The sequence below is a fragment of the Leopardus geoffroyi genome, chromosome D1 (genome assembly GCF_018350155.1).
Source record: "Leopardus geoffroyi isolate Oge1 chromosome D1, O.geoffroyi_Oge1_pat1.0, whole genome shotgun sequence".
Taxonomy (NCBI): Eukaryota; Metazoa; Chordata; class Mammalia; order Carnivora; family Felidae; genus Leopardus; species Leopardus geoffroyi.
This window is the reverse complement of record NC_059329.1, coordinates 60,092,728-60,105,884: the sequence shown is the minus strand read 5'-3', so window position 1 is coordinate 60,105,884 and position 13,157 is coordinate 60,092,728. Positions and strand designations below refer to the sequence as shown.

The 13,157-nt window shown below is 39.8% G+C and overlaps 1 protein-coding gene across 6 annotated transcripts in view; it reads right to left on the bottom strand.

Annotated features, from left to right (window-relative positions):
- Positions 1-13,157, bottom strand: part of STIM1 (stromal interaction molecule 1) — a 185,286-nt gene that overhangs the window by 46,345 nt on the left and 125,784 nt on the right. For all 6 annotated transcript variants that reach the window (XM_045484229.1, XM_045484228.1, XM_045484230.1 and 3 more), the window contains one exon: positions 8,141-8,255. In XM_045484229.1, coding sequence (XP_045340185.1) covers positions 8,141-8,255 — 115 coding nt within the window. The remainder of the gene's footprint in view (positions 1-8,140; positions 8,256-13,157) is intronic.

Genomic DNA, 13,157 nt, shown 5'->3' with positions numbered 1-13,157 from the left:
CATGGTGAAGAGCCAATACTAGATGAATATAAGATACAAGACAGATTTCAGAGGCATGAATTTCCAGGGCCAAAATAATTCCTCAAATTGGAATACATTATTGAGGGGTATCAAGTTATTGAAGACTGTATCAGACCAAAAAAAAAAAAAAAAAAAAAAAGAATCAGGATTTACCACCAGTTGTGCTTTCATTTTAGGTATTTTTACTCTGTCTATGCTACCTATAAATCAGTTAGGAAAAAGCAAAAAGCCCAACACACCAGAATTTGTGAAATGCTGCTAAAGCAGTACTTACAGGAAATTTATAGTACTAAATGCCAATATTAGAAAACAGGAACGGTCTCAAGTCAATGACCTCAGTTTCCACCTTAACAAACTAGAAAAGAACAAGTTAAACCCAAAGTAAGCAGAAGAAAGAAAATAATAAAGATCAAAGTAAAAATCAATGAAATAGCTAACAATAGAGAAAATCCTTGAAACCAAACACTGGTTCTTTGGGTATATCAATATATTAAAAGAATAATAAGAAAAGATTATGAATAAATGTATGCCTATAAATTTGACAATGTAATGAAATAGACAAATTGAAGACACAAACTACAAAAGCTCACTTAAGAAGTAAACAACCTAACAGTCCTATACCTATGAAAGAAATTGACACCGTCATTAAAAAACTTCCTACAAAGACAACACCAGGCTCATATGGCTTTACTAGTGAATTCTACCAAGTATTTAAGGAAAAGTAATACCAATTATATATGAAGTCTTCTGAAAAATTGAAGACTACTTCCCAATTAATTTAATGAGGTCAGCATAATCCTGATACCAAAAACAAAGATATTACAAGAAACCTATAAACCAATATCCCTCATTAACAAAGGTATAAAAATATGAAATAAAATTTTAACAAATAGAATCCAACCATATAGTAAAAGGATGATGACCAAGTGGGGTTTATCCCAAGGATGCAGGGTTAACATTCAAAAATTAATCAATGTAATTCACCATCTTAGCAAACAAAAACAGAAAAACCAGGCAATCATCTCAATAGACACAGAAAACTCATTTGATAAAAATCCAATATCCAGGGCGCCTGGGTGGCTCAGTCGGTTAAGCGGCCGACTTCAGCTCAGGTTATGATCTCGCAGTCCGTGAGTTCGAGCCCCGCGTCGGGCTCTGTGCTGACAGCTCAGAGCCTGGAGCCTGTTTCAGATTCTGTGTCTCCCTCTCTCTGACCCTCCCCTGTTCATGCTCTGTCTCTCCCTCTCTCAAAAATAAATAAAACGTTAAGAAAAAAAATTTTTTTTAATCCAATATCCATTCCTGATAAAAAAATTTCTCAGCAAATCAGTAATAGCTTCCTCAATCTGATAAATGTCTATATTTATATAAACATTTTATATTTATATAAAATATTTATATTTTATATTTATATTTTATATTTATATTTTATATTTAATGATGTTTATATTTATATTTAATGATGTTTATATTTATATTTAATGTTTATATTTAATGATGAAAGACTGGAGTCTTTCCTCCTTAAGATCAGAACCAAGACAATGATACCTACTCTTACCACTTCTCCCAACACTGTACTGGAGATACTAACCAGGGCAATCAGACAAGAAGAAGACTTTTTTTTTTTTTTTTTTTTAATTTTTTTTTTTTCAACGTTTATTTATTTTTTTGGGGACAGAGAGAGACAGAGCATGAACGGGGGAGGGGCAGAGAGAGAGGGAGACACAGAATCAGAAGCAGGCTCCAGGCTCTGAGCCATCAGCCCAGAGCCCGACGCGGGGCTCGAACTCACGGACCGCGAGATCGTGACCTGGCTGAAGTCGGACGCTTAACTGACTGCGCCACCCAGGCGCCCCAGAAGAAGACTTTTTTAAAGGCATCCAGATTGGAAAAGAAAACAACAAAACTTTCTTTACTAGAAGACTTGATTATCTCAGTTTAAACTCTGATGGCATCTCACAAATAAGTGAGTTTAGCAAGGTTGCAGAATACAAGACCAATATATAAAAATCAATTATATGTCTATATATAAACAACAATCAGGAATTAAATACCATTTATGTGGTCAACTTTTTTATATATTTTACCACAATTTTAAAAGTACTATTTATAATACCATCAAAATCTATGAAATACTTAGAGATAAATCTGACAAAAGGTATGAAAGACCTGTACACTGAAAACTACAAAATATATATCCTAACTAAATGGGGAGATATACCTTATACATCGATCAGAAAACTCAATATTGTCAAGATGTCAGTTCTCTCAAACTGAGCTATAGATTCAATGCAATGCCAGTCAAAATCCTAGTAGGCTTTTCTTATAGAAATTGACAAGTTGATTGGAGATCAAACAGCCAGGACAACTTGAAAAAAGAAAACAAAGTTGGAGAGCTAACACTATCTGACTAAAAGAGTTATTATAAGACTATTGTAATCAAAATTGCATGGTATTGACATAGGACAGGCAAATAGATCAGTGGATCCGAATACAAAGACCAGAAATAAACCCATACTTATATGGACAACTGGTTTTTAACAAAAGACCAGGCAATGCGGTGGGAGAAAGGACAGAATTTTCAACAAATGGTTCTAGAAACAACTGAGACACCCATAAGCACAAAGAAGGACTTGGACTCATACTTAACACTAACATCCACAAATTAATACAGAACAGATTAGAGGCCTAAATGTAAAACCTGCAACTATAAAACTTCTAGAGGAAAACATGGGAGAAAATGCTTGTGTGACCTTGGGTTAGGCAAATATTTCTTACATATGACACCAAAAGCATAATTCTTAAAAGCATAAATTGAAACACTGGACCTCAGAAAAATTAAAACTTACTGTTCTTCAAAAGATACTATTAAAAGAATGATAAGCCACAGACTGGGAGAAAATCTTTGCAAAGCATGTATCTCATAAAGGATAGCCATCTGAATACATGTGTCAAAACTTTAAAAAATTATACACTTTAAATATTTACACCTGATTGTATTATCAGTTACAACTCAATAAATCTTTCAAAAAGATGAAGTTGGGGTGCCTGGGTGGCGCAGTCGGTTAAGCGTCCGACTTCGGCCAGGTCACGATCTCGCGGTCGGTGAGTTCGAGCCCCGCGTTGGGCTCTGGGCTGATGGCTCAGAGCCTGGAGCCTGTTTCCGATTCTGTGTCTCCCTCTCTCTCTGCCCCTCCCCCGTTCATGCTCTGTCTCTCTCTGTCCCAAAAATAAACGTTGAAAAAAAAAATTAAAAAAAAAAAAAGATGAAGTTGAGCTAAGGCAGTATCATAGGAGATGCATATAAAATATATATAAGAGAGATAGAATCCTCAGGACTTGGTAACAAATAGGTGAGAGATGCTCCTTTATTAAATGGGGATACAAGTAAGAACGTTTACCCTCAAGCAGCTATTTAATATAAATAGAAAATGCCTGTGATAAGTTTTAAATCACTGCATTGATGCTAATTGTTTTTTGTTATTGGAAAAAAAGTATCTAAAAGAATCCAAGAGAAATAAAAAGCCAATTGTATCTTTCTCCCCCAAAATGTAGCAACAATGACTGAGGCAGTTAACTAAATGACTTGAAGATTCACTTAGCAAAGTAATTTTTATAGAGCTAAAGGAACAGGAGAAACATATGTCTCACTGGGTTTATGTAAAAGCAAAAAGGGGATGCCAACTCTTTTATACTGATATGACTTCTGAAATGGTTTAGACAGAAGTCCAATGCCACTTGCCCCTGCTGTGCTATATCAACAGAGAAAGGCCAGTTCTGCTGGGTTTCTCTCTAAAAGCCTCCTGGTTTGCCAGTACTGCTCCACTGCCTCCTGTGAAAAATCCCATCCTGCAAAGAATAGCACAGACAGAACTGGAGACCTATGAGTTTATTATTTCTAAATTATTCTTTGGAATTATTTCCAAATCATTTCCAGTAGAAAGTAAACATTTTCTCAAGACAAAGTTCAGAGTCACACTAGAATACCAAGTACTTTTGCTTTTAGCTGGAATCATTTTAGTTAGAATCAAAATTGATAGTTTAATATGTCTTTGATCTATACAAATGGAGAACAAAATTGTTACTTAAGTTTGGCAGATAGCATCTTTTAAAATCTCATGTCCAGGAAAGGGGAGAAAAAATAGACATGATGTACTTTGTTTAGAAGAATGGAAGCCATGCTTTAGAAGAGAGTCCTCTTAGGTCAGTCCTCCCAGCAACCCTTCTAAGGACACTGTTACTATTTCCCCTAGCTCAAATATGCAAACAATTCTATTTCTCAAAGATTCTACAAAATCTACCTGGCATCCCTTCCTTTAAAAAAAACTACCACTCCCCCTACCTCACAGGGCCTTAGAGGGACTGGAAATTGCTGCCCCCTCCCCCACAGTCTAAGCTCTCACTACCACTATCTTACATAATAAGTCTGTGATACAAACTATGCCAATCTGATTTTCTCTCCACCATATCTCACTGTTGAGCAAAGATGAAAAATGAACGAAGTGGAGACATCCAAGAGTAGCCAATTAGAAAAGGCCAATCCCCTAGACCCTGCTGCTGGGATCCCTGGAGTTCCCCCTTGTTCTTGATCCTTCCTCAGCCCTGTTTGTTCAGCTCCTTCTTATTTAATTTTGTACAACAAAGAATTTGGTGGTCTTTGTCTTCAAAGACACTTCAAATTTGGTGTCAATTTGGTGTCAATTTCCCTGGTGATAGGAATATCTTTGTTATTCATGGTGGGGCTCCTTGGATCACACTTGAGTTTGAACTAATGAGATGACTCTGGATGGGGACTAGTTGCCAGAAAGACCAACCAGCTGACTAGAGGATTGGGGCTTTGGGCCAGGAGATATCAGCCCAACCATCAGAAAGGAACAGGGAGGCTGGAGATGAAGAGCCGTCATGCAGCCAGTGATTCAATCAATCATGCCCATGTAATCGGACCTCAATAAAACCTCTGGATCCTGAGGCTCAGATGAACTTTCTGGTTAGCAAACACATCCATGATTAATGTGCTAGGGAGGGTGATATGTCCTGATTCCAGGGGCAGAAGACACAGAAGTCCCAAATTCAGGACCCTCCCAGACCTCACCCTATTGGTCTCTTCTTTTGGCTGGTCCTAACTTTTATCTATTCTAATAAAATTGTAATCAGAAGTACAGCACTTTCCTGAGTTCTGTGAGTCACGCAGTAAATTACCAAACCTGAGGGGATAGTGGGAACTGTGATTTGTAGCCAGTCGGTCAGAGCAGAGGTGGCTGGGAACACCCAGGGTTTATGGCTGGTTGGTGTCTAAAGTGAGAGCAGTCTTACTGAGGACTACGCTCTTAATTTGTGAACTCTGTACTAACTCTGGTTAGAAAGAAGTGCATTACATTATTTCATCAAACACTCTCTGCCTCATTTTCCTCATCCGTAAATGCAGACCATCATAGTATTTATACTTCAAAGGGTTTTCGTGAGAAATGAATTAACATATATAAATCATTCAGAACAGTGGCTAGCACACATCAAATATCATGTAAATATCAGAGTAGTTTCTTCGTTGTTGCTGTTTTTATTATTGAAGTCCAGAACTGGCTAATGTAGCAATTATCAGGCTTTTCTGTTAAAATCTAAACAACACGAAGGAAAGACTGGCTCTCAGTATCAGTCAGAAAATGTTAACAACTAATCACATAGATGGTACTGACATTAGTCAGCTAATGTTCTGAACACAAATGAACACTGCTGATATCTATATCATCTAGCAAAACTCAGACCAGCCACTTTGAGCGACTGCCAGAGTATTACATGCTTTTTGTAGCTCTGGAAATCATCACTCCAGAGATTAGGGGCCTTGCTCTAAATAATGAAGCAAATTGTTGGGAGGAACAGTACCCATGAAGATTCTTACTTTTAGCTTGTCAAACCACCAGGCATGACACATAGTGAGAAAACCCTACAATGATACATACATGTCACTTCTCAGCTTAGCTGTGAGCTACATCACAGTACACTGGAATATCCCTTGCTCATCAGTAATGGGGACCAACTCCTCAAAACTCATTCCATTGTCTTCCATCTTCCTGTCATTTAGAACACACTTGGAAGTGTTCCAAATAGTTGCTGAGTCCAGGAATAAAGTTCTTACCAGAAAACTGTCTTGGCTACTTTTTAGTATTATGATTTACTCCTGTTTCTGCCCTCTCTTGGTCACTTTCCCTTCCCAGCTACTTGTGTATGAGCTTTGAGAAGGCCAGGAATGCTCTCCCTGCCATCTTTCATTCCAAGTTCCCACTTATGAAACCCACTCTTAAAACCCAGGTGCCATGTCCTTATGTTGTTACAGAAAAAGAAGAAAACTAAAATTAAACAGTACTAGTAGAAGATTTTTCCTGGCAGTGCCAGTATAATTCCAAAGATCACTTCACTGCTTGATTTCTCATCAGTAAACAGCCTGAGTTGCTCAGGAGCTATTAAACAAAGCCCCCACAAGGAACTCAGCTTTTAAAGATTTTCAGAAAGCCGTCTGTAAAGCTAACTTAAGCTTCTTCTAGATTGATAAAAACACAGAGTTAATAAGAGGTATCAGCCTGTCCATGCCAGAAATAGGACTAGAATCCAGGTCTTCTTGCTTTTTTTTTTTTTTAAGTTTATTTATTTATCTTGAGAGAGACAGAGTCAGCTCAAGTGGGGTAGGGGCAAAGAGAGAGGGAGAGAGAGAAAATCCCAAGCAGATTCCACACTGTCTGAGCATAGCCCGATGTGGGGCTCTAACCCACGAAGCTGTGAGATTATGACCTGAGCTGAAACCAAGAGTCGGAAGCTTAACTGACTGAGCCACCCAGGCACCCCCAGGTCTTCTTGTTTTAAATTTAATGTTCTCAACCTACCTTATAGATAATCCCTTCCAGATCTAAAATTCTATAATCCTAGGTAAGATTAAAACAAAAATAAAAACTGCCTCATTCCTACCCAAACTGGTTTTTCTCTACCACCAGACCAGCGCTTTCAACCCAGGTGGCATGGAAAAGCCTTGATCCAGTGAGCAGAAGGTCCAGGTCTGAGTCCTAGCTTTACAATGTACTAAATGCATGACAATGAACAAGTAACTTTATAAATCTAGGCCTAAGGCTCCTCATCTGCAAAGGAAGGGCCCTGATGGTCACTTATGTTTAACCGTTCTTAGCATCAAGACCTATCTTACGAGACCCTGCAAAGAGACCGCTTTCAATCCTGTTAGTATCAAAGGACGCTCTAGCCACAGATAGAGATGGAGAGGATGCAAAAACCCTGTTTTTCCCTTCCTTGTCAAGCTTCACACTATTAGATATGCTCTTTCACTCACAGCTCTGAAGCAAATGTTTCAGGGAAAAAAAATGGTAGTCCTGGTTTAACAATTTTATACATGAAAAATAACAAAAGTTTTTATTTAATAAGTTCAACATGAGTTAGCAGAGTGATGTGAGTGCTGAAGGCTCCAGTATCAAATCAGACTGCATTAGCTGATGTGCAGAGTCCAGAACTAAGAAGCTGGCGATCCTGTTCAACTCTGTGCTGGTCAAACCATTCCTGCGGGTCTGTGTCTGACTCTAAGAACTATGATCTAAGAAAGATATTAACAGAAATGTTCACAGGCAGGAGACCAAGAGGAGGAAGAGGCTGAGAAAACATGTTTTCTTCAAAGAACCTGGCTATTTAACCTGGAAAAGAAAAGACTCAGGGGAGATTCCATCTTACTTCCACCCAATCTTTGAATCATCTAGGACTCAGCAGAGCTGAGACCAAGTAGAGACTGATAGAAGGAAGGGGCTGCCTCAAAAGGCCAGTAAGCTCCCTACTCTGGAGAAGCAGCAGAGACTGTGGTAGGTAGGAAGGAGACGGGTGGGGATAGGATAGAACCATTTAGAATTCTAATGAAGAGCAGCTCCAACTCCATTTGAAGCATCTTCCCCCTTTCCCAACATGGTGACTAGATTCAGTCTTATTCAGTGACTGTATGTAGAACCATTTTAATAATTTGCTCTTTACAAAGCATTTTATACTCATGTACTTTTAAGCCCAAGTTGCTGCCCATCTTCTTCTGTCTTCTTTAAACCTTCCAGCAACTAGGATTGATAACCAAGCTGCCTATTACCTTCTGAAGACTTCCATGCCTTCCACAGGTCCTCCACACTGATGAGCTTATCCTCACCATGGAAGGTGCTGTGTTTCACTGTCGGATCATGGTAATTGAGGTCTTCCCTCAGGAACTGCAAGGAAAAAGCACACAGGTCACAAGGGATACCTAGGGTCAGCCCACCGAGATCTCCACACAGGCCATCTAACTTTCCATAGCACATTCCATCCACCCAATGTATAAGTGTACCACATCACTCTTATGTCCTTCGTGTGCATAAGTCCTAGCTGCCAACTAGACTACCTCTTCTTCTTTGTTGTATGTTTCACTTGAAAAAAAAAAAAAAAGAATAAGCAATTTCTTCCTCATATTTTTTTTTTTAATTTTTTTTTTTCAACGTTTATTTATTTTTGGGACAGAGAGAGACAGAGCATGAACGGGAGAGGGGCAGAGAGAGAGGGAGACACAGAATCGGAAACAGGCTCCAGGCTCTGAGCCATCAGCCCAGAGCCCGACGCGGGGCTTGAACTCACGGACCGCGAGATCGTGACCTGGCTGAAGTCGGACGCTTAACCGACTGCGCCACCCAGGCGCCCCTTCCTCATATTTTTTTAATTATGGAAAGATAATAAATGATAGTTAACTGGAATTCAATACACTAGAAAAAGGAAGAAGGACAGGGAAAAAGAATTAACAATTTTTTGATCACCTGTTTATATACTAAGCAATATTCCAAGAACTTCTACAATATTTTCTCATCTAATCCCCACAACCAATGAATTATCACACCTATTTTACAAACGAGAACAGAACTACGCTAAGATAATGCAACTTACCCCCAAATCACATTAAATTTAGAGAGGTTTAATTACTTGCTATGATGGTTTAAAAATATGTCCACAATTCTATGATAATCCTCCCACAAAAGGAGAATTCCCCTCCCCTGGAATATAGGCTGACATTTGTGACTCATCTTCTAACAAACAGAATATGGCAGCAGTGATGTCGAGTGGCTTCCAAGGGTAGGTTAGAAAAGGCAATACAGATTTCACCTGGCCTTCTCCATTTTGGGACACATGCCTTGAGAGCTCTGAGCTAACATACATGAAGCCTGGCTACCCCCAAAGCCACCATTATGGGGAGAACATATGGAAAGACTACATAGAAATATAGACAGATATCTGAGCAGCCCAGCTGTTTGTCTCCCCAGCCCAGGACTCAGACAAGTGACTGAGACTTCAGGTGATTCCAGCCCCCAGTTTTTGAGTCACTGCATCTGATGCCAAGTGGACACAGATGAGCTGTCCCTACTGAGTGATGCCCAGATTGCAGATAAATAACAAAATAAATGTTGCTGTTTGAAGCCACCGAGTTTTGGGGAAGTTCGTTATACAGCATTAGGTAACTCAAACATTTGCTCAAGTGATGAATTTGTATTCCAACCCAAGATATCTGACTTTACAGTCCAAATTTTCCCCCAGCACTATATACGCTGTCCTTTAAATTACTGGTATTTCTTTTCATAATATACACCCTTATAAGAAAGAAGAAAAGCCAAACAAATCAAAGCTTTTAGAAATTTAACTGGTAATTAACTTCACAGATACTCATTCAGCCAGATTCTTAACCTCATTAGTATGTACAAGATTGAACACTTGATCCCGGTTTTCCCTAGGGCCTCAAACATCAAAGAAATATGCAATTTTGATCACTATGTTTTTAAAACATAGTTTAGTAGGATTTTCAGGAAATGTCTCTTATCCTTCTTTTCTCACCCTTTGTGTCTAGGAAAGGGTCTGACGCAGTGTAACATCAGTAAATGTTACTATCTAAACAAACAGACGACTGACAGATTACCTAGACCCATAATCAAGAGGTGATTTCCTCCCCCTGGGTTTTGGGGATATTAAGACATCTAAGTCTTAATGACTCAGGAGAGAAGTTTGAAGCAAGTCCACACTGGTGCACTCTCAACCGAGTCAGAATATAGCCTGCTGGGCACAAGGAACTTGAGAGTGTCTACAACTATAACATGGCACTGTCTAATACAACTTTCTGCAATGATGGAAATGTTCAATATCTGTCCTGTCCAAACAGTCCCCACTAGGCACATGTGGCCACTGGGCACTCATAATGTGGCTAGTGTGACAAACACACACACACACACACACACACACACACACACACCCTGAGATTTAAAAAAAAAAAAAATTAATGCAGAGCTAAATGACCACATGTGGCTAATGGCCACCTATTGCGGCACAGCTCTAACCCATTCTTCTACCTGTGGTTTGGGTGTGGCCTGGCTACACTCCCACAGAGGCTGGAGTGGTGTTAGGAAGTCAAGATGTCTCGTGAGATAAGGAGGTAAAGGCAGTGCTCACATGCACAGGCTAGACAGCCCTTCGTGCCCTCCAGCCTCAACTAAATTCAGTTGACAACAAGGGTTAGGTTCTCCAGCTCCCCAACCTCTTATTTGTAATTGGTGAGAAAATTTATTTTTTAATAAGGATTATGCAAGTGACATGGTGAAAAGCCCAGAGCAAAAAGATTTTGTTGATTCTTAGAAAAACTAAACTGATTAAAGTATTTTTTTATGATTTTTTAATAGTCAGCCTTTTAAGGCACCTGACCTTTGATTCATTATATGCTGTAAATTGTGAATTTTAACAATTTTTCCCAAGTTGCCACGCTGTTATCCCAACCCCATTCAATAAATTATCTTTTATTCATTTTTAAAAATGCTATTTAGTAATAATTAAGTCCTTATATATAGTTGAGTATATTTCTAGGCTCTGCATTCTTCTGCACTAAATGATACTTCTTTTTTTTAACTAGTTTTTTTCAGTCTATTTATTTTATTTTTGAGAGATAGAGAGAACACAGGTGTGGGAGGGGCAGAGAAAGAGACAGGAGACACAGAATCCAAAGCAGGCTCTAGGTTCTGAGCTGCCTGTGCAGAGCCCAACTCGGGTCTCAAACCCGCCAACTATGAGATCATGACCTGAGCTGAAGTCAGACACTTAACCGACTGAGTCACTCAGGCACCTCAATCATATTTCTATTTTTGTGCTAGCCCTTGACTATCTTATTATACTTTTTGTTTTATTTTGTACTTTAATAGTAATTTCTAATGCCTGGACCCCCTGTTTCCCATGGCTCTTATGTTTCAGAATATTTCTTGTCAATCTCAGCTGTTTATTTTTCAAAATTAATTTTAGAACAATTCTATTAACTTATTAAGAGGCTTCTCTCACTGGAGGCCTAAGTGATGAGATCACTAGGCCTTAAACAACAGACACTGGGACATCTCAGGGGGACACAGTCACAAGTAGTCAGACAGCCAGTCTGGGGACAGAAATTCATTAATTCACTTAGTCAACAAACATAAGATTTCTAAGTACCAGGCATAGTTCCAGGAACTAGAAATTCAGTGAGTAGTAAACAAAACAGATACAGATCTTTATCCTCACTGAGCTAATATCCTCTTTGGGTGAGAGAAACAGTAATTCCTATAAAGCAGGAAAGAGGAATATGGAATGCCAAGAGTACTGGTATTGGTGGCTTGTCATTTTAGAGGAGTCAAGGAAGGTTTCATTAAGGAGGTACATGTACCTGAAGGAGATGTTGGAGAAAGGCAAGCAGAATAACTGGGACAAGAGTATCTCAAGAATAGGAATGGCAAATGCAAAGGCCCTGAAGCAAGAACATGCTCGGCTTGTTCAAGGAACAGTGAGGAGGCCAGTGTGGCTGAGAGAAATGAGAGAGGTGGTGACGAGTGATAGACAAATCCAGGGAAGAAATCAGGGGTCCAGATCATAAACACCCTTGTAGGCCATTATATGGGCTTGGATTTCAACTCTGAGAAGGAAGCTGTTAGGGGACTTTGGACAGAGATGCGACATGATCACATGTGCATCTCTTAAAGGATTGCTCCAAATGCTGTGCTAGAGAGCAGACTATAGGAAGGCAAGGGCAGGGAAACCAGTCAGGTGGCTACTGCAAAAACCTAACTTGAAACGAGGTAGTAATGTGGGTATAATGAAAAGTTGTCAAGTTTCACACATATTTTAAAGAAATCAAATCTGTAATCTTCAGACTACAGATACAGCTATACCTTGTGTTGGTCCTCCAAGGTTCTAATCCAGACCCTCTTAATCTAAGACTACAGAAACACACATCATGTGCATGCCTTAGGAGTAGAAATGCCAAAATATCCAAAGAAGGGGATTTTCTGCCATTCCCAGCTAACTCTAGGAAACCACTGGATGACACATACCAGCTGCTTATTGGGAACCAATAAGAAATAGACTGCTTTTTATAGCCAAGTCTGATCACTGAGGTATATGGAGAACAGAGAAGCTCATGGGAAGAAAGTGTAAGGGGGAGCTGCACGTACAGGGCTCATGTACAGGCTCTATTCGTGCCACAAACCATGCAAAGAAGGAATGGGGTCGGAAAACAAGACCAGCAAGAAGAGGTGCCAAATGAGGACTATGCGCTGACAGAAGTTCTGCCTGAAGGAAGGGCCTGATGCTGAGTGGAACAACCAGGCCTCAAGAGTAGGAAAGGCAGGGGCGCCTGCACGGCTCAGTCAGTTGAGCTTCTGACTCCTTACTTTGGCTCAGGCCATGATCCCACGGTCATGGGATTGAGCCCAGCGTCAGGCTCCACGTTGAGCTTGGAGCCTGCTTAAGATTCTCAATCTCTCTATCTCTCTCTCTCTCTCTCTCTCCCTCTCTCTTTCTCTCTCTCCCTCTGCCCCTTTCCCACTCTCACGCACACTCTCTAAAACAAGCAGAAAAGAGTAGCTAAGGCAGTATACTATAAAGAGGAAGAGTTCACAACCTATAGAAACAGACCCCTTACTTCCTGTGTGACTTTCGGGCAAGGTATTTCGCCTGTTTGAGACTGTTTCCCGCTCAGAATGAGTGAGGACTAGGCCTCCCTCTCATCTGAGTGTGACAAGTTGTAAACGAGACATGCTTGCAGAAGTCCATAAGTTGCCTTTGCACCTGTCTTTCAGTGGCCCACA